Raw genomic sequence first — 22,138 nt, forward strand, 5'->3', positions numbered from 1 at the left:
AAAACTCTTGGAACGTATATACCTTGAGTATGAACAATGGGGAGAGTCTTGCCGGAAAACTTGTACTCCTAGAATGATACAAGACGTTGTTTCATTCTTCTTTTATGCCGTTGTGTCGGTATGGCCCGACTGTCGGTAGTAGCCCGACTTATTTTGGTGTATGGTTGGCTCCCATCACCCTTTTCTTTCCTTTTGAGGATACTTTACTTTACCCGTTCGAAGCTACTTTTTATTAATCTGTGAGTCAAGAGTCGTGTCAAGTGTCGAGTCTTGTCTCCATGTTTGTTTGTTTATTACATGGCTTTTGCATGTGGATCATTTAATTTGTCGAGTGAAGCATGTTAGGATAGAATGTTATTCTAGCTTGTTCGTACTCAGCTTTTGCTGACTTCGTGCTTCATGTCTTCTGGTCATGGCCTTTGCCTTAATGACCCTATGATGATCCATCAATTGCATTTGCGTTGTTGGGGAGTAGATTTATAATAAAGCAGGTTTGTAGAGATAACTTGCGGGAGGAGTTATCATGGGATTCGAGTTGAGAGTTTAATTCTTCCGTATTTTATAAACTCTATTATTTTTTATTTATAGTCATGACTAATACTATCTACAGTTAATGGATTTTTAAATGATTTAATACTTTGGATTTGGGCCTCAACGGTTCCAACTTGTTTTAATGACCATTAACTATTTATTTAATATGTTTTGAAAGTTAGTTAATTCCGCTGCGTAGTTCTGGTAAATAACCTTAGCCGTTATCACGGTGGCGGTAGTATCTTGGTAATTCCTGTGTTTTAAGTTGGAAAATGTTTTATAAAAAGCAAGCAATTATTAGGGTGTTACACCTTTCCCGTTACAATGAGTACAAGTGCGATTCATTTTCTCCTTTTTCAATTCTTTCCAATCTTTCTTTCCAGATCCGGCAGTGTACTTCTGAGAATAAGTCTGACCCCCTCTGTAAGCTTGTGCAACAATAGCACTGCTGGTCATAGCATTACACTCAACAGTAGCAATACTCACTCCTTCTGCTTCTCTATTTGTTGAGTAATTGAGAAAAATCTGTTAATGATAGGCAAAGGATCCATGGACAACACATTTGTCACAATGCTGTCAAAACCTCCATTCAATCCAAGCAAGAACTTCATCATTTTATCCTCCTCTTCAAACTCAGCTATCTTTTTCAGAAAATGGCAGCTACAATTAATCATAGCACCACAAGTAGGAAATTCTCTCAAATTTTGCATTTCATCCCATAATTTCTTCAGTTTGTCATAATATGTAACAATAGTCATGTTTTGTTGAGTAAGATTCTCGATCTCTTTCTTTAATTGGTAGATTAATGGACCATTAGAATGACCAAATTTTTCAGTTAATTCACACCATAGTTCAGCAGCATTATCAATATAACCAAAATCATCAGCTAACTCATGATTCATTGAACTCAAAATCCAGCTAACAACCATAAAATCAGCTCCTTTCCATTTCGGATAATCTTTGTGATTAACAGTTGGTTTTGTTATTCCACCATTGATGAATCCTTCTTTGTTTTTAGCAATCAAATCACGTTTAACATTTCTACTTCATCCAACAAAATTCACACCAGTGAAAACAACAGCAACTAAGGAAGAGGTTGGATTATCTGAATTAGCGATCAAATAAGGATCAAAATTGTCAACATTACCTCCATTATTGTTTATGTTGTTGTGCGAACTATCACTTTCAGAATCTTCAATCGCCATTATAGTAAAGAGATGAGCAAATCACTCTATCAATCGCCAAACAAACTTCGGAGTTTATGCAAGAAACTTCGCCATCACAATCGTAATCCGCAAGAAATGTTGCAATAAACTTTCAGTAATCAAACACTCGTAGCTTTGATTTAAGAACATATCAGATTAATCTCAAAATGAGCTAACCTCAATCTCAAATCAGAGATTTCTGCTCTGATACCATGAAGAAACTCAAAGATATTTGCAGAGAGAATTTGGGAGGGAAATTAATTATATTCGAATTATTCTCACACAATGAAGCAAAGCAGAACAAACTGCTTATATACAAAGCCATAAGGTCAGCTCAGCAATAACAGAATTGTAACAAACTCTTGTTATAATTAATAATAAAATAAAAATAAATAATATTTCCTATACAAGCACTATCATCTATACACAAATTCTTAAGCTTAATAGTAAGAATTCTACTAATCATCTCACTTTTTACACAATGAATTAGTGTGTTAGCAGGCTGCAACTTTTGGGACTAGAAAACCTCGTTTCGAGCTCTCCGGATATGGTACACCAGAGCTAGAAAACAAACTTCAAAAACTCTTGTACTGAACTTTGATTTACCTCTTCTTCCGATGGCTAGCTCTGACTGCAATATTCATACTCCAAATTTTCTGTCGATCCATATCCAATTCATCAACTCTTACATACACTTTCTACTATAAAGACACTCAAAAAATATATGTTCATGAGTTTCATTTGCACCACCACATAGCTGACAGATACTCCCATCGCATATTGACATCTTAATCACTCTGTCTCTAGTTTCCAGCCTATGATTAATGGCCAACCAAGCTATAAATTGATGTTTTGGAATAGCCATCTTCTCCCATATGCAACTATCCCAGCAGACCCTGGGTTTACTGATTCTCAGAGCTTCATAACCATGCTTTATTCTATAAGCGCTCCCTGGCCCCAAGTGAGCAGGGTTTATATATCACACTCTTCAGTTTTTCTTTCACTGCACATAGTTTTTTGGATTTTTTACCAAAAAGGACCTTTTATAAACGGTTTTTTGTGAGAAAGGACCTTTTATGAAGAAATTGGTGATATGGGACCTAAAACATAAATTTTTTTGTTGATTGGGACCTTTTACCGGTTTTTTTGGAGTTGACCCAAGATTCCGGCAACGACTTTGACATGTGGCAACCGGAGAGTGCCACGTGTCCATTTAATGATTAAAAAATAATAAAAAATAATATTTTGCCCAAAACAAAAAATATTATCGATTTTTTTTTTTTGCCCCAAATCGATTTTTTTTTCCCCTTATTTTGGGAAGAACCCTAACTTTTTCGACGCAAAATTAGAACAATTGAGGGAAATTTGAGGGGAAAATATAGCAAACCTCATTCGTGTGGCTATGAAATTATGAATAACAATTCGTGGCAGACAATTTCAGTGACGAACTTTAAGGCAATTGGGATTTTGGAGGGAGAATTGGAGCAAAAAAAAAATCGATTTGGGGCCAAAAAAAAAAAAAATCGATTTGGGGCAAAAAAAAAATTAGAAATTTTTTTTTTTTTTTTGGGGGCAAACTTTTTTTTTAAAAAAAAAAAATCATTAAATGGACACGTGGCCTTCTCCGGTTGCCATGTGTCAAAGTCGTTGCCGGAATCTTGGGTCAACTCCAAGAAACCGGTAAAAGGTCCCAATCAACAAAAAAATTTATGTTTTAGGTCCCATTTCACCAATTTCGTCATAAAAGGTCCTTTCTCGCAAAAAAACGTTTATAAAAGGTCCTTTTTAACAAAAAAACCTATTATTTATTTATCGTCCGGTTTTGATTCAGAGTAAGTTAGGTGATCTAGAAAAAGGAAGGATCGGGCATGGGCGTTGTTACAGTTTAGTGAAAGGAAGAGTAGTTTCTTCACTTGACTTGACCAATAATGTTATATGCCTTTTTTTAAGGGACGATGATAAAGGTCGCAAGTTGCGACAACATTTAGTTGTCGCAATCTTACGTGTCGCAGTTTAATTGGTACATATAAGCGCCACGTAGGCTACGCGTCATCATAATATTTTTACTATTAATTCAATATTTCTACTACGAAAATATGTAAATAAGGTAGCCGATATAAAAAAGGAAAAAAGTTAGAATATTAAGATTTTCCTACCCTTTTTATAACATGTATAATAAAAAATATAAGTTAAATATTTTAATTTCCAATTTAAATCATGACACATAAGCATGCCACGTCATCATTGTGACACGGTTTAAAGGTCGCACGTTGCGACCTTTATCATTTTCGTTTTTTAAGTTTCTTTTTGTGGTATTTAACGGAGATAATATATACTTAGAATGTTTTTCTGTTGTAATTTGCACTGCTCGATGCAAATGAATTGAAATTTCAACTAACTTGATGATTGTTATTGTGTAGATAACACGTAAATTTTATGTCATCCTCCACTAACTAATTTTATGCCTATTCCATCACCAACTTACGTACTCCGTACTCTTGTGTGAAAACTGTTTTATGCTAAGATAATTCTCTATTATTCACCTAATTGTCATAGGCAGTGGCAGAGCCACCGTGGGTGCAGCTCACCATCCAAAAAAAAAGTTGAGAGCTAAGAGATGGGCGTAACTATATGATAAACCTAAGAGACCAGTCCTCTGAAATAGCCGGCCTCTAAACTTTTGGGTAACGGATCGTTCAATTCAAATCTAACAGACCAGTTAGGTAAATACGCGTGTCCCTTAAATTTAGTTATTCATTTCACCATTTATATGAAACCCGTAGAGAATAATTGTAATAATTTTGTAGGTATTTTATTGTAACATGAATATTTATAACTTTTGGGACGATACATTTTTTTAATTATATATTGTGGATGATGGTAACACAACACCCTAAAAATCCTGGATACGCCACTGCCGACAACCCGGAAAAAAAAAATGGGCTATGTCACTGGTTATAGGTTCATCATACCTAATACTCCCTCTGTATTTATTTAAGGGATACACTTTTCTTTTTCGGCCGTATTTTTTTTAGGGATACACTTTCATTTTTCGGCCATATTTATTTAAGAGATACACTTGTCATTTTTAGTAACTTATTAACCCCACAATCTAATTAAATAATCTATCTACACCCCACCCTCACCCCCACCCCTTAAAATGACATGGTCCCCACTTGGTTTACTTATTAAAATATCTACCCAACCTCACTTGTTTTATTACTTTATTTCATTCAATTCTTTTTCTTAATACCCGTGCCCAGCCAAGTGTATCCCTTAAATAAATACGGAATGAGTAATACACTCTTAACCCTAATCTATATACTTCGTATATATTATTAAATCTCCAAGATAATGCATGGTATCACTCCACGTGTCGCCACTACTTGAAAAATGACATGGTGCCATGTCATTCATACATATTACACATATTGGTAAATCACAAAAAAAATGTTCACATCAATGCTCGAACACGTACAATATCTTGCTTTCATTAATTTAAAGTTTTAACCACCACTCCACTTCATCAAGTTATGACTTTAAATCAATAAAAAAAAAAACAATACGTGGTATCAACGTTAACAATTTAATGCTCAATGTTTGAGTAACCATTTATGATAATATAAAATTGTTCAATTTTTCAAATCTTACATGGAACCGTTAAAAAAATGTAACCAAAATAGGAAAAACCATTGTACCTAATTTTTAGATGGCCTAATATGTTCCCCTAAAAGGTTTGTAAGATCACAACCCAATGTATAATTTGTAATTTAAAAAAATTCTTATAAGGTACTACGTATAAGTGAAGAATAAAAAATCGAGGTTTTTATATACAAGTCAAGTAAATTACTCAAAAAAATTGTTAACCATTTTTAGTTCTTAAACAATATATTACATGCGTAATGCTCCGTATAATGAAATTTACAGTATGTGTAAGTGAATTTTTTTTAATAAAAATAATTTCAAAATCATGTAAATACCCGGGGCATCGTCCGAGCCATTACCACTAGTTTAACTTTGAATTCTTACAATGTCCTCAAGCTCAATTTGGCACGTCATTTTAGGCGTTTTAAATGATAAGGTGTTAAAATTTGAAGTCATCTTAAATGATTAATGCGATTTGTTAAGCATCTTAAATATAATATAAGTTTTTGAAATTGACTTAACTTGAGACGTTACTTTGAGTAGTGTTTCAATTTAAGGTCCTTAAATTTTCATGTATTTTACCTTTAATTTTTTTATTTAAAACGATTATTTTACAAATTTTAGATCCTTAAACCATTAATTCTACCAAACAAGTCATCTAATTAGATACCTTATGTTTCATCACCTTATCCGTTTCAGCTACAACCTTTCCAGTTTCAGCTTACTTATCAGTTTCGGCTTTATTTCAGTTAGTTTTGTCAAATATAGCCTTAAGTCTGGAAACGCTCACTAGTCACTAACGGAGTAATTAACTTAAACCGTCAAACAAGAGAATAGCTTGATCGCGCATTTACGAAATGTTTATTTTTGGTGTAAAAAGAGTCATAAAGGACAATGCAACAAAATGGTGTCGACATGATTCAATCTCACGTCTTAAATATCGTTCCTTATATTTTATCAACTAAACTAGTTGATATCTACTTCGTATTATATTCCATGCACATTTACCAAATGTGATTATATAGGGGTAACATTTAGTAGGTGGAAGTGGCAGGCAAAGCAGCATTGACACAATAAAAAAAAATGTAAGTGACACACAATGGTAATGATTCGGAGCTGTAGTTATCCATCCTCTAGAGTCGAGAGGCAGAGAGTAGTCTCTGTCTATATTCCCAACATATTGACTAAGCAGGAATTTTTATATCAAAACTCACATAAGTCACATTGCATATTCCATTATTCTTTCTTCTCCAAAGTCAAATATCATATCATCACTTTATTGCTCCATTTATTGTTGCTACCTGTTATCTTCAGTAACTATGTACTCCAACTATTTCCCTTTTTCTTTCCCCCAATGTTTCAGTTCTTTCATTTCGTGGCCTCTATTTAATTTTACAACTACTCATCTTTAACCTAAATCATTTGGGCCGTTTGGTAGGGCAAGATGAAAATTTGGAATTTCATTGAGAGAATATAAAAAAAGCACAAGCGTGTGAGTTGGACTAGCCAGTTGTTTTACATTGAAAAAAGAAAAGAAAATATGGCTAAAACTAACATATAAGATCAGTTAGCTACTATATATGCGTATGACCATATTGTCATACATATGTGGTATATGGTTTTATATACTCCGTAAATGACACTAGTCTGATTTGGTCCATTTATTTAAACAATTGATTGGTTTTGGATCAAATCTATTTTTCGTATAAATAGGCATAATACAGCTAAAATGATTCATTTATCGGTTTTTTCATGAAATACCTCAAAGTTTTGGCGTAATTCATCAACTTCTCTCGACTTTCAATAGTACATAAAATAACCCTAAAACAAAACTTAATACCCCAAATACACTTGAAGACGTCATCTACCCCTAACCAACCCAATTACGATCTAATTAACCCATTAAACCGCCATTAACTCCCAAATTAGCCCATGCCTTTTTCGTTTTTCTTTTCCTCTCCTCTCCTCTTTTCTTTCTTTCCTCCTTGCTTCTTCCCTTTCCTCCATGACTTCCATGGAAGCTACCTCCAACATCGTCCAACCACAATCCGGCCACAGGCCACCACCAAAAATTCCCATCAAACTTAATTCCAATTTTAGTTACACCCTTTTTATTCTATCTCCCCAAGAAAAAATCAGCTCAAACCCAATTCTAATTTCAATTCTTTCAAAAATCTCCAAAATTGTTCACCATATTCTCATCTCCTCAATCTCAGTAACACAGTCATGTCTCAATCCCCACTTCAATCTTCGATTATTCCTCTAAACTCCAGCAAATCAATTCATTTGAAACCCAAAAACAAATTTCTGGAAAACCCATCTTTAATCCGCATGATATTATTTGCTTCAGAAATTGGATTGTGATGCTCCGGTTTGGTCTTATCGTAGTGGCGGGATGGTGGATTTTTCACTGATTTGGTTTTGTAACTTCTCACTTTCTATTGGGTTACATCTATAGGAAGGCTTATTTGGAATTGGTCCACCGGGAATGAGATCAATTTGACGCTCAATTCCACGTTTGGGGGTAGGCTAGATGGTAGATCATTAGGAAACACGTCCCTAAATTGAAGGAAATATGTCCTTCACCCAAGGTGCATTAAGTCTAATACCAAGGTTCAAATTAATTGCGAACAATTAATTCAGTGAGATCAAGTGATCGGAACAGCTAGCTGGAGCAATGCTTCCGATCAGTGAGTTCTAATGGATATTGAACTCACAACTTACTCTTGACTGAACCTACAAGGTCACACCAATGACACGTAACAGATCGCCGGATTAAATGAATCGGAAATTCATTTAATAGCTTTTCGGGATTTAAGTTGGAAACGTATTATACGATACGACCTTGCATCGGAATCGTATATCGTATCGCGAATATACGTAAGCTAGGCGAAACGAAAAAATCGTATCGTACGACGGTGATTCGTCGTATACGAAACGATAAATAATATATCGGAAATATATTAAATGCGGATACGAGGAGCGGCCCACGAGCCGAGTGCACGAAGCACTCAAGGCCCATGGGCGCGCGCGCTAGGCAAGCAAGCAAGGCTACACAACAGCGCTGGCCCATGGCCGAGCAGCTGTGTGCGCACGCGGGCCAAGACCACGACACAGCAGCAGCACCGCGGCCCACGGCCCAGCTCGCTGTGCGTGTCCGTGTGATGCTGCGCGGGCTTGCTAGCCGGCCTTGCCTTATGGCTTGGTCGGTTAGTAAGGTTATGTAAATAACCTTATGACCTAATTTCCAACTTACTGCAATCACAATTCAGTTTACACACAACCCTAGGAGAAAACAGAGAACCCTAATTCTCTCTGTGCCTCCATAGTGTGTTCATCCCAAAAAGCAAATCTCTTGATCAATTGTCTAAGCTACGATTATCAAGACGGATCTGATCGTGTCGGTGAACCAAGTAGTGGAACGACAAGTGGAGTTCTTTGTTCGTGTTCGTTGACGGATTATTGTGGAAAACACGCTTCGAATGTAAGTTTGCTTAATCTGTGCTTTATACATGTTTCCTGGATTTGGGGATTGTTCCGCACATGTTATTATGTTTAACTGTATTCCCCTACAGTGGTATCAGAGCCTTATGTACTCAAAGCATGAATTAGCATGATTATTATTGTTTTTGCATTGTCGAAATTTTTGGAATTTTTGTTGATTTTTCCGAATTTTTTCGAATTATGGGATTAATTGCGAAATTGGCAGTTCCGAAATCAAAAATATTCGCTTTTTCGATTTTTAAAACCTTAATCTGATGGAAAACGATTTTCTAAGACCAACTCATGAGAATAGAATTGCGAAAACAGGCCTCGAAGCATCAGTTTTGTGGGCGTTTTTGTTAATTTTTCATTAAAAATTAAATGTGTCGGACAGTAATTCAATTAAAAGGTCGACCTAAACTACTCGGAATTGCTTGAAATTTTGACACAATGTTTCTGGGTACATGCTTGATCTCTAGTAAAAATTTCAGATTTTTCCAATAAGTATAAACCCTAATTTTGCCTTTCCCCAATTCGTAAAATTTACAACTCTAATTGATTTTTAATTAATTATGGATTAATAATTCGGTTAATTGGAAAGGGGGTATAATTTCATGGGTCAGTGGCTAATTTTAAAAATTATTGGATTAAAATTTTGAATGGTTTCGTTAATTTTAATCACACTTAAACCAATTTATTAATAATCTGAAATTTATTTGTTTATGAACGATGTAAAATTTCGGATTTTGTTAATTAAAGGTTCAAATTTTAAAGTTGATTCGATCGTTCTTAAAAGTTTGAATATTGTTAGCCCTTGATTTATTAATTTTACGAAATTGGATTGTCGTTAAAGTTTATTAAATCGTTAAAAATCGTTGTTTTTCGAAAAATTAAATCGTAACTTTTTTGAAAAATAAAATTAATGCAAGTTCGTGAATTAAAATTTAATTTTAATTAGGTTGGTCCGTTTTACGAACCAAAAACACGAACATGGGCATGAAGGAAGTATGGCTCGTCGAGCCATACGAGGCCGTTATGCGAGCCGTGCCATGTGACACGGGCAGCAGCACGAGCCGCGTGCCTCATGCGCGCTAGGCAAGGCAGGGGCAGGCGATGCCTGCGGGGCTGCGACGAAGCGAAGCGCGATGCTTGCGACGTCGAGCACCCACGATGCACAACACACACGCAACGCAGGGCAGCTATGCGGGTACGCGTGTGGGCGAGGCATGGCGCGCGAGCGATGGGCGAGCGATGGCATGCTGTGCGATGCGATGGGCTGGGCGCGCGGGCAATGCTCGTGTGATCTTGGGCCTCTCGCACGACGGGCTGGGCGCAAGCCTAGGCCGTTTGATTGAACTTTTTTTTAAATCGTTTAATTAGTTGTGCTTCGTGTATTTGCATTAATTTGGGCTAACGGGATTTTTAATTTAATATTTTATTTGGGCCGGGCCGCGAGTTTTAATTTAATATTTCATAATTAATTATCCGGAATAATTATTGGTTTGAGTGGGAGCCACTAAATGAAATTAAAATGAAATAATTATTTTAATTGTTTCGTAGGTCGCATTATTTTAATTAAATTCAATTTTAATTAGAATAAAGTCTAAGGATTAATAATTTGGAAATTGATTAATCTTTTAGGACGCGTTTATGTGAACGTGAATTTTAATTAATTCACGTAAATACTTGCATATTAACATGGGCCATTCGTTTTAGCATACGAATGAGTGAATGCGTAGAATATATATTTTATGCAATGCAGGTACTCCAAGTGACTAGTATGGCCAAATTTAGGATAGTTAAATACGGTCTGCGCACCGTTCTATATTTGAATGTAAAGTTTTAAATATGGTCTGCGTACCATGGAATTTTTGATGTAATTTATTATTTTCAAGTATTTCTAAGTTTAGAACTTTAAGTTAGCATTTGAACGAAGATTCAAGACGATGCCAAGCTAACAAGGAGGTGATGAAGATTGGATGCTTCAGACAAGAAGTTTTGGGCCATACTAGATCACCAATTATTTATGCAATTTAATATATATATTATGCGTGAATGTATGAATGTATGTATGCTTTGCATGAACAGGTTGTTTCCTATGAATCGATTAGTTTTAAGTTCACTAAATAATCGAACCAACATAGAAACAACTAGGTCTAAGTAATATTGAGTTTTAAAAATTGCCTTCCAAATCAACACTTACAAAAATCTAGGGATCTAAGATAGTAGGTTTACGCTAAAGCGAGGTGCTATTTTAGTTGACTTAGGTGGTAAGGCGTCCTAAAGGAGCACGTTGATTGTGGTTATAACTCAAACAACAATGGCATTAAGTTGTGGCAATGGGATAAATTATGGCATTAATTTATTAACCAAGAGTAATTTGGAGATTACTAGCAATAGGTTTTGCTTACCTAAAATCTTAAAATACTTAAGACATGCTAAAGCTGCTTAAGGATTTAGGACTTTTGGGGTCTTGGAATCGTTTCATTCATTTCGGACCATGTTTTTTCTTTTTGCATGAATGAAATGTTTTTAATAGCTATAATGATTGCATGTTTTTGCTTTTATTTCAAAGTTATTGAATTGTATGAATGGTTATTTATTGCAAATTCTTTTCGATTGTAGTAATCAAAATGGCCGCAATCAAAACACAACTCAAAGTAACTGAAATTCTGGATGTAAAATTGAACCTATCAAACTTTCTTGATTGGGAGAGGAAGCTTCGGCAAGTCCTCAGGTAGAAAAACATTGAATATGTAGTTGACCATCCCATCCCCAGCTATTACTCAAAGGATATGACTCCGGAAAAACACTATACGTGGGCAAGCCACGTATCGCTAGTGATGGATCTTATTCTTGGCTCTATCCCCAATGATTGGAGTGCAAGGTTCGTTGCATACGAGCCATGGGCACTCCTAAGGCATCTTAGGGATATATGTCGTGGTAGATTCCAACATAGTGGTCAACATGTCGACCAAAATGTTTTTGAATTGGTAAATTCATTTGAGGATCTAAAGCTTAACGCTCCACTGGGTTGTTGCTTTGACGTCGAAAGACAAAAAGCAAGGGAAAGGGTCATTGATCTTGAAATGACAGAACGGACACCAATCAGAACTCATACAAAGAAAATGGTTGGGCTTCTCAACCGGCTTGAGTTACTTGGTGATCCATTCCCAGATTCTGCAGCTGCGGGAATACTTTTGAATTCTCTTCACCCTGCTTATAAGAAATTCAAACTACTCTATTTTTCCAAGAAAAGGGAGAATACTCTTAGTGAACTAATTAACTTGCTTCATCAGTACGAATTGGACTTTGTAAGTGATAAGCAAGAATCACTAAAAGTAAAGAGTAAGAAAATCAAGAAAAAGGTTCCGGGGAAGATCCAAAGCAAGGGTGCATCTCCATCTACTTTAGGAAGGCAAGTGGCGCCATCCAAGAAGAAGATGAAGAAGGATCATTCTCCATCTACATCGCAATGCTTCAATTGTAATGAAATTGGTCATTACAAGCGAGATTGCCCCAAACTAAAGGAAGAGAAGAAGGACGGAAACGTTGCTTCTCCTTCAGGTATGTATGTTATACATTGTAATCTAGATAATTCTACTTCTTGGGTATTAGATACTGGTTGTGGCTCACACTTATGTTCCAATCCACAGGGACTAAGGAGAAGTAGAAAGCTTGATAAAGGCGAGATGGATCTACGCGTGGGAAATGGAGCACGGATTGCTGCATTAGCCGTAGGATCTTATTTTATTTCTTTGCCTAGTGGGTTTGTTTTGGAACTAGAAAACTGTTACTATGTTCCTAGTATCACCAGAAACATCATTTCCGTTTCAAGTTTGGATTCTAAAGGTTTTAGTTTTCAATTTAAAGACAATAGTTGTTCTTTTGCTTTGAATGGAATGTTTTATGGTTCAGCACAACAAGAAAACGGTCTTTACGTGCTAGATACGAGCAAACACATTTATAACATAAATACCAAAAAGGCTAAAACTGGTGATTCGAATCTCACATTTATGTGGCATTGTCGATTAGGCCATATAAACATAAAGCGCATGGAATTACTTCAACGGAAAGGAATTCTAGAATCATTCGACTTAGAGAAGATTGATCAATGCGAATCTTGTTTACTTGGCAAAATGACAAAGCAACCTTTCTCAAAGGTGGGAGAAAGAGCAAGCGAACTACTAGGGCTAATACATACGGACGTATGTGGGCCTATGAGTACGAAAGCTAGAGGTGAGTTCAGCTATTTCATAACGTTTACGGACGACTTCAGTAGATATTGCTATATTTACTTAATGAAGCACAAGTCTGAATCGTTTGAGAAATTCCGAGAATTTCAAAATGAAGTAGAGAATCAACATGGAAAGAAAATCAAAGCTCCAAGATCGGATCGAGGTGGTGAATATCTTAGCCACGAGTTTGATGACCATCTAAAAGAATGCGGTATTCTTTCTGAATTGACTGCTCCGGGGACACCTCAATGGAATGGAGTGTCGGAACGGAGAAACAGGACCTTACTCGATATGGTCAGGTCAATGATGGGTCAAGCCGAACTTCCTTTACAGTTCTGGGACATGCGTTGCAAACTGCAGCACTCACACTGAATCGTGCTCCGTCAAAAGCTGTTGAAAAGACTCCATACGAATTATGGACTGGGAAACTTCCAAAGTTGTCTTTTCTGAAGATTTGGGGTTGCGAAGCATATGTCAAGCGATTAATTTCGGACAAGCTACAACCTAAATCTGACAAATGTTTCTTCGTTGGGTATCCAAAAGAAACTATGGGGTATTACTTCTACAACAAGTCAGACAACAAGGTATTCGTTGCTCGTGACGGTGTCTTTTTGGAAAGAAATCATATTTCCAAATTGACAAGTGGGAGAATAGTAGACCTCGAAGAGATTCGAGACGAACAACGAACTCAGAACTCTTTAGAAGCAGTTCAAGTTGATGAACCTCCAAGGTCTTTACAAGAGCCAGTGGGAGTAGTTCCTCAAAACGTTGTTGCCCCTCGTAGGTCAAATAGAACTATTTTTCAGCCGGACAGATGGACAGGCGTCCTCTTGACTGAAAACTTAGACGTTCTCATATTGGATAGTGATGAACCTTTGACTTACAAGCAAGCTATGACGAGCCCAAGCTCCATTAAATGGTTAGAGGCCATGCAATCTGAAATAGACTCCATGTCTGAAAATCAAATCTGGGATTTGGTTAATTTGCCGGATGGGTTCACATCTATCGGATGCAAATGGGTCTTCAAATTGAAGAAAGACAAAGATGGAATTGTATACATATACAAGGCTAGATTGGTAGCAAAAGGTTACAGGCAAGTTCACGGCGTTGACTACGATGAAACCTTTTCTCCAGTCGCGATGCTTAAGTCTATTCGGATAATCCTTGCGATTGCCGCTTTTCATGACTATGAAATATGGCAAATGGATGTCAAAACTACCTTCTTGAACGGTGTTCTTGAAGAGACTGTGTTCATGACACAGCCGGAGGGTTTTGTCGATCAAAAGAACCAAGGAAAGGTATGCAAGCTTAAGAAGTCCATCTACGGACTAAAGCATGCATCAAGGAGTTGGAATAAACGATTTGATGAAACAGTCAATAAGTTTGGCTTCATCAAGAATCAGGACGAATCTTGTGTATACAAGAAGGCCAGTGGGAGTAAAATTGCATTCCTAGTCTTGTATGTTGACGACATACTGCTTATCGGAAACGACATTCCTATGTTGGAGTCTGTAAAGACTTGGCTCGGGAAGTGTTTCTCAATGAAGGACTTAGGAGAGGCACAGTACATATTGGGCATCAAGATCTATAGGGATAGATCTAAAAGGATGATTGGACTAAGCCAAAGCACTTACATTGACAAAGTGCTAGCTGAAGGAAATAATGCCCTTGGTCCAAGTATGCATTCAATGATAAGTCTAATAAATGCGGTTCAGTATTAATTAACAAGTTAATAATTAAGTGAGATCAAGTGAGCTGAATGCCTAGCTAGAGGCCGCTTCAGTTCAAGTGGAATTAATGATATTAATCCACAGCTTACTCTTGACTGAACCCGTAGGGTCACACAAATAGTACGTAAACGGATCAAGTATTTAATGGCATTAAATACTCCATCTATGGATATTCGGAAACGACGGATCTTGGTTTCAGTGGGAGCTGAGATCGTCACAGGCAAGAAATGAATACTCCGGAAACGATGATATTGCCGGAAACGGAAATATGGATCGTATCGGAAATATAAATATTATCCAAGTCGTAGATGTTGCCGGAAACGGAAACATGGTACGTATCGGGAAATATTATCGGAAATAGAAATATTGCCGGAATCAGAAATATTGCCGGGAACGGAAATATTGTCTGAATCGGAAATATTATCGGAATCGGAAAATAATTCCGGAAACGGAAATATTAAATATTTGTTGAAACGGAAATTAATTCCGGAATCGGAAATGTTAAATATTGTTCGTATCGGAAATGAATTCCGGAATCGGAAAATTAATCGGAAGCGCGTCGTACGAATTAGCATCGGACGAGCTTGCTAGACGAAGGCCCAACACGAAGCCAGGCCCACGTCCAGCAAGGGAAACGCGCGCCACAACACGCCAGCCCAAGGCTGCGCCAGGCCCACCGCAAGGCAGGCCCAGCGCGCGCCCAAGGCTGCGGCAGTTGTGGGCTGCGTTGCTCGGGCTGTGCGCGCGCGCGCATGGGGCCCCTCGTGGGCTGCTGTGCGTGCGTGGGTGTTTGTGTTCACATACGAAACCTAAAACGTACAGGATTCGTTTAATGATTAAATTCCTAATTCTATTTGATAAATTAATTAAATAAGAGTTTCATTAGGATTCTAATTTAATTAATTCGTATCCTAATAGGATTCCAATTCTCTTTCCATACCCCTATAAATATGTGGCCTGGGTTCACAATTTATAACAAGTTTTTCAAGTATTCAAAGTGAGTTTTTGAGAGAAAAATTCAGTCACATATCTTGCCTAAAAGTGCCGAAAATTATTAGTACCTTAAGAGCGATTCTAGTTGGTCAATCTTAAGGCGGATCCGGACTTGCTGTGGACTATCTACGGAGGGACGACACTTGGAGTCCTAAAGACTTGTTCTTGTTCGGTTCGGGCGCAGCTAGGGAAGACACGCAACAAAGAGTATGCATCTAAACTATGCTATATGATTATGTGTAAATAATATGTATTCCTGGCTAAATGGTTTTTCCGCATGATTTATGAATTGTCATATGTATCATAACCTAACAGTGGTATCACGAGCCTCTTATTATTTTCATAATCTAAATTGCATGAACATGGTTAAATATTACAAATTTGCAAGAATTAAAAGGGGTGATTAATTTTCGTAATTGTTAATTAATTGCAAATTGCGTTTATTTAATTATACGTACGCAGTTTTTTCGGCAGTTTCTTCGTTACTCATCCAAATCGAGTGATTTTTGTGTCAATTCCGCATGTAAAAGGCATTCTAAATTTTTGACAAAAATATTTTTTTTCTGCCGAACCCAGAATTCTCAAATTCGAAGCCTAACTATGACTTTTCGAAGGTTTTAGTTTTTCGAATGCAAAATTTCGTAAATTTAAGATGTTAAATTAAATATTTGCGATTCTTGTTGATAAATCTTGAATTTTTGATTGACCTACTGTATATGTTTAACAAGTTTGAATGCCTAGCCTTGTTAATTATGCAATCTAATTTGTAATTATGATTAATTTGTTGAAAATTAGAATAATTTAGAATTAATTTGATTTTCATAATTAATTATAATTTAATTAGATACCTATGATTAAAAACCACCATAAAAATTGTAAATTTATGATAAATTTTAAATTTTTATGACCTAGACTTGAATCCATGTTAATCGGAAATCAATTGAATAATAAATTTTCGATTTTTCGCCCTAAAATTATGAAATTAATATTAATTTATTAATTTGTCGTTAATTTTAAATATAATTTTTTTAAATTTTAAGCGATTCGTTCATATAACTTGCACGCACAAAGCAATGGACGCTACGTGTTACCCTTAAGGGGTGTTGTATAGTGCGGGCATGCGACGACGAGCAAGGGAGCTCGTCGCCCATGCGGCACGAATGCAATGAGCAAGGGCATGGTACACGAGCACAAGGCAGCAGCCCTGCCTTGTGTCGTGGGCTACGAGCAATGGACGAATGGGCATGGGCGAAGGCAAGGCACGGCAGTCGCGTGTGGGCAGCAAGCGAGCTGCGCCACAACGCGCACTGCCTCGCGCAAGCGCGCGCAGCCTCGCGCGCAGCGAGCGCAAGCTCGCGTGCCACGAGTGCTGCGCCCAGCGTCGATGCCTCGCGCAGCAAGCGCTGGCGAGCGCTGGCGAGCGATGGCTCGCGTGCATCGAGCGCTGGCGCGCGCACAGCGAGCACCAACTCGCGCGATTGCTTGCGAAGGGTAGAAGCAGCAGCTATGCGACGCAGCGCATGGGCTGCGCGCACATGGCCAGCGATGGCTGTGTGCGTGTGGCCCATGGGCGTGCAATGCGTAGGGTGTTTGCGTTGCGATTAGATCGTTTTGAATGTTTAATTTGAAATTTTCAGTTTACGTAATTTTAAGTAATTTTAAAATTAATAATTTAAATTATTTTCTTGGATTTTAATTTTGAATATTGTAATTATAATAAATTTTATTTATTCTAATTATTTTACTAAAATTAAAATCATGAATTAATTTAAATACGACTGAAATTAAATTAAACTTTTTTGGATTCAATTATAAATTTATATGAGCTTTAAATTTTAATTAAATTTGTATGTTTCCGGTTAGACTAGAAATACATTTTTATGTTTAAAATTAGTAAAGCATATGAATTTATTGGTTTGAGTGGGAGCCCTTTTAGTCATAAACTCTTGATTAGGTCTACAAATCCTTAAGGTTAAAACAGCTTGATTAGAATTAATAAGGACTGAATAATTGGTAGATTATTGGTGCCCTTGATTAATTGATGCAAATGTTTACGTGATGCATAATGTGTTTTACTAACCAGCTATGTGGGCCATTCATGATAATGAATGGGTGAATGGTATATATTGTATATGTACTGTTTTGGAGGTTATGAAGTGACTAGTATGGCCCAAATAGGATAGAAAATATGGTCTGCGTACCATTAATTTGAATGTAATTGGTCTAAAGTACCAAAGTTGTTTTTCAAATCAAATATGGTCTGCGTACCATCAAATAGTTGTAATTAGTTTTAATTATAGCTTATCCTATTTGAAGAAAATGGTGCCTCCCACGGAGATTTTCAAGACGGACTTTGAAGTTAAAGCTTCAAGATGAAGTCGGGCCATACTAGATCACATTTATCTTATGCATGTTTTAAGTTATTTATTGCTTTTAAATATGTCTTAAAATGCATGAGATCAAAAGCTTGATTATGTTGCATGATTAAGGATTTTAGTTCACTTAAAATCTAACCAACATAGTAAGAGCCTTAAGTTCCAAACTTAAAAATTGAGTTATAAGGTGTCATGCCAAAATATACACTTGCTTGGATATCCTTTACATCAATCTAGTAATAGTTTTCGCTCAGTGAGGTGTTACTTATTGGTCCTAAAGGGGCAAGGTACACAAATAATTGTGAGTACATGTTAGTTTTGGTGAAACTCAACGATATAAGTAAGGAGTCCTTTTATGTCGTGGCAAAATCGATAGGTTTACCTAATAAGTTCTTAGACGTACCTATCAACCAAGAATAGTTTCTAGACTATTAGCAAAAGGCTTTTGCTTACCTAAGATGTTTTAGGATTAAGTCGACAAACTGTGCTTAGTTCTTCAATGATTTTAGGATCTTGGAATCATTTTATTCACACCTGCCGGAACACATAATTCGAATAAAATGCTAATGACTTGTTTAAATTGCATGATTGCTTTCATTTTCAAGTTATTATTCATGATAAATGTTTAGACTTTGCATGCTTCAATGTATGTTTTAATTATTGTTTATAATTAAATATCTTGCACTGCAGTAAATCCTTTTAGAAAGGTAACAGTAAATTTCCTCGATTGGTAGTGAATCCAAGAACGATTCACGGAAATGAGAGAAAGTGAGCAATTTAAAATGTACGTTTCTTATAGCGACTTTTATGGTTGTTTTCGAACATCAAAGTCGAATGGCAAACCAATTGGTGCTTGTGAATTCAAAATACAATGTAGTTTTGAGATCATAAAGCATTGAGCTTAAAACGCTCAGCTTTACCAATGGTTAACAACCTAATATCTTTGTCCATTTAATTCTCGAATGAGTCTAGTCCCTAGACATTCGAATAGATCGATGCTTAGAGAACTTTAGAAGCTTCTGGTAAGATCATCTAGTTGAAACAGAATGTTCAACATAAATTAAATGGTAAAGAACCTTGTTGGGGTGACATTGGACATGTCTAACAAAGTATAAAAGTCAACACTAAAGAATTCAATTCTTAAGACTATAAGAAAGGGTACAAGAAATAGGAAAACGAGGAACAAATGAAAGGAATTACGATTCCGTTTCTACCTATAAGTTTATGTTTAAAGAGAAGTGACCTAGCAATCAAACTTCCTTGGTATCATATACCGCTTGAGGTTCTTACTTCGGTAATAACTCAAACAATGGAAGCTAAGATACACTAATGACCTACAAGTGGGAAATGAAGCATGGCATTGCTACATTAATTGTAGGGTCATCTAAGTTTGTTTTAAGTCCTTTCAAAGGCTGGAACTTAATGGCTATTTTGTTCCATAATCAACATACCTAAATTTCTGTTTTCAAACACAGAAAGACTCACATTCAAGAAAAACAAAAACAATGTTTGTTTGTTTATTTGAATGAAATGGTCAATTACAGGTTGAGTCAATATGCTTGATTAAAACAAACAACTCTTTAAAGAACTTTACTAGGTTCAAATCAACCCCTTGATTTGAGTTCCACTAATCTTTGGCATTGTTGCTTAGACCATATCAACAAGTTAACATTCAAAAGCTCTATTTTGATCGACTTTTGAAAGTTGGTTGATTTCTAGATCAACTTAAGACAAGCTAGTCTTACTTGTTGAAAGTAACAAAGAATATGAACTATTGTTAGAACGCCTAGACAATAGAGTTCAAAGCTAAAGAAAGATTTTATGACTTTATTATTTCACATGGATTTGAGTGAATATAGGTTTATTTACTCAAATGTGATATAAGTTGAATCTGTTTGGCTAGTTCAAAGATTCAGAAGTATAAAATCCACTTGGCAAGAAATCATAAAGATCTAGGTTAGATCATGTTGATGATTACTTGAGACCAAATATGATCATCAATGATTGTGTGTTGTAATTTCACAATCTAGGTCCATAAGATATGGAATATCTTAGTTGGAGTAATCGAAGTCAATTAGTACTTGATTCGATAAATAAGGGATCATAAAGACTTTTCCTATAATTTCTAAAACAAAATGCTCAACTACCACCAAACTAAACCAAATTCGTCAAAGCTATTGAAAAGTAATTTCAAAATATCTTTTCATAATATATCTAAAGAGTTCCTAAACTCGGTGGGAGCTTAGTGTTTGTTATTCAACAAACTAAGGCCCCAAGTATAGATATATGTTTCATTGTGATTTATTCAAATGAGACACAAGGGTATTGTTTCTACCACGAATTTTTGAGAACATAATGTTTGTTTCCTCGAAATGATGTCCTTTTGGAGATTCGTTTCCAAAATGACAAGTGGGAGAAAATAGACCTCGAAAGTTTTCGAGGCGAACAACAAACATAAACGGACATTCCGGAGACTTTTCGAAGTGCTTCAGAAAATCCGAACTTATTCTTTAAGGACTTTAGAAGTGGCTTTAAAGAATAGACATCTCTTAGAAGACTTTACAAGTGCTTCAAAGAGAATAGAATATTCAAAGGACTCTCAAAGTGCCTGTTGATATTCTATTGTTTGATGTTCTATACCCAAGTAGGCATAGAATTCAAGTCACTGAAACTATGAGATTCTTCTATTAGATAGTGAAGAAACATAGAGATCAGGTCAATGAAACTATGAGATTCTTCTATTAAATAGTGAAGAAACCTACAACTTGCAGTCAAACTATTATCATATAGATTAATGAGTTTATGACTTGTAAGAAAGCTATGACGAAATATAGATTCCCTAAAATGGTTAGAGGCCATATATAGACTATATGTTTAATTGGTTAAAGGCCATAAAACATACTCAATGTTTTGATGAAAAAATTGAAATTTTGTTGATTTGCAAGAATAGTTTCACACCTATTGGTTGCAAGTTTGTTTTAAGGATAAAAACCATCAAACATGGAATTGTGTTCACACACAAAGCTAGATTAGTTGATAAAGGTTACAAGCAAATTCATGGTGTGAATTGTGTTGAAACCTCATGCATAATCGTAATGCTCAAGTCTATAATTCAAGCAATGATTGCATATTGGTACATATAGCAATTGGATGACAAAACGTATTCCTCAATCAAATGTTGGAATAAACTATGTACATGGTATGTCATAGGATTTGTGGATCCAAATAAATGCTTGAAAGAGAAAGCTAGCTTATAAAATCTAAGTACAGATTTAAGCAAGCAATTGGGAATTGGAATTATATTTTAATGAAGCTAATAAGTATTTTAGTTTCATAAAATATACATGATTCTTATAGATATATAAGAAGTTTAGTGGGAGTACTTAAAACTTAATTGGTCCTATGTGTATCACACACATATCTCTCTATTGTAAAATAACATTCAAATGCTAATGACTTAGATTTGAGATTATTCATCAATGATGGACCATGGCGAAACTTAGTACATACTGGGTATTAAGATCTATTTACAAAGATCTTATGATATTGTTTTGGATTAAGTAATGGCATTTACTAAATCAAACACGAAAGTCTCCATTGGAGATATTCGACCCATGTGAATGAATCTAAGTAAAGGATGTTTGAACTATGTATAAGCATTTACTAATTTAAACATCAAAGAGTCTAAATGAGATTCTTAACCTATATTATATGTCAAAGAATTTAGCTGAATTTAGTATCTACTGAAACTAGATAAGCTAAAGTTACATGAATAGAATTCAATTGGGAAATATTCTGCAAAAGAATTTATCATGTATGATATAATATGAGGATCGCCAAAAACGTATCGTATGACTTTAGGCATGACGAACATATACCAATCTCTATTGATCTAAGTGAAGATCAACTAGATTGAGATCAAGAATACTTATGGTATG

At 35.9% G+C, this 22,138-nt stretch overlaps 1 protein-coding gene across 1 annotated transcript; it reads right to left on the reverse strand.

Annotated features, from left to right (window-relative positions):
* Positions 1-1,013: 1,013 nt before the first annotated feature.
* On the reverse strand, positions 1,014-1,736 carry LOC130461741 (uncharacterized). Its single transcript, XM_056829925.1, has 2 exons — positions 1,598-1,736; positions 1,014-1,534 (listed from the first exon to the last, which is right to left on the reverse strand). The coding sequence occupies exons 1-2, from the start codon at positions 1,734-1,736 to the stop codon at positions 1,014-1,016; spliced, it is 660 nt and encodes a 219-aa protein (XP_056685903.1).
* Positions 1,737-22,138: the final 20,402 nt, after the last annotated feature.

This window comes from Spinacia oleracea, chromosome 5 (genome assembly GCF_020520425.1).
Source record: "Spinacia oleracea cultivar Varoflay chromosome 5, BTI_SOV_V1, whole genome shotgun sequence".
NCBI classification, from domain to species: Eukaryota; Viridiplantae; Streptophyta; class Magnoliopsida; order Caryophyllales; family Amaranthaceae; genus Spinacia; species Spinacia oleracea.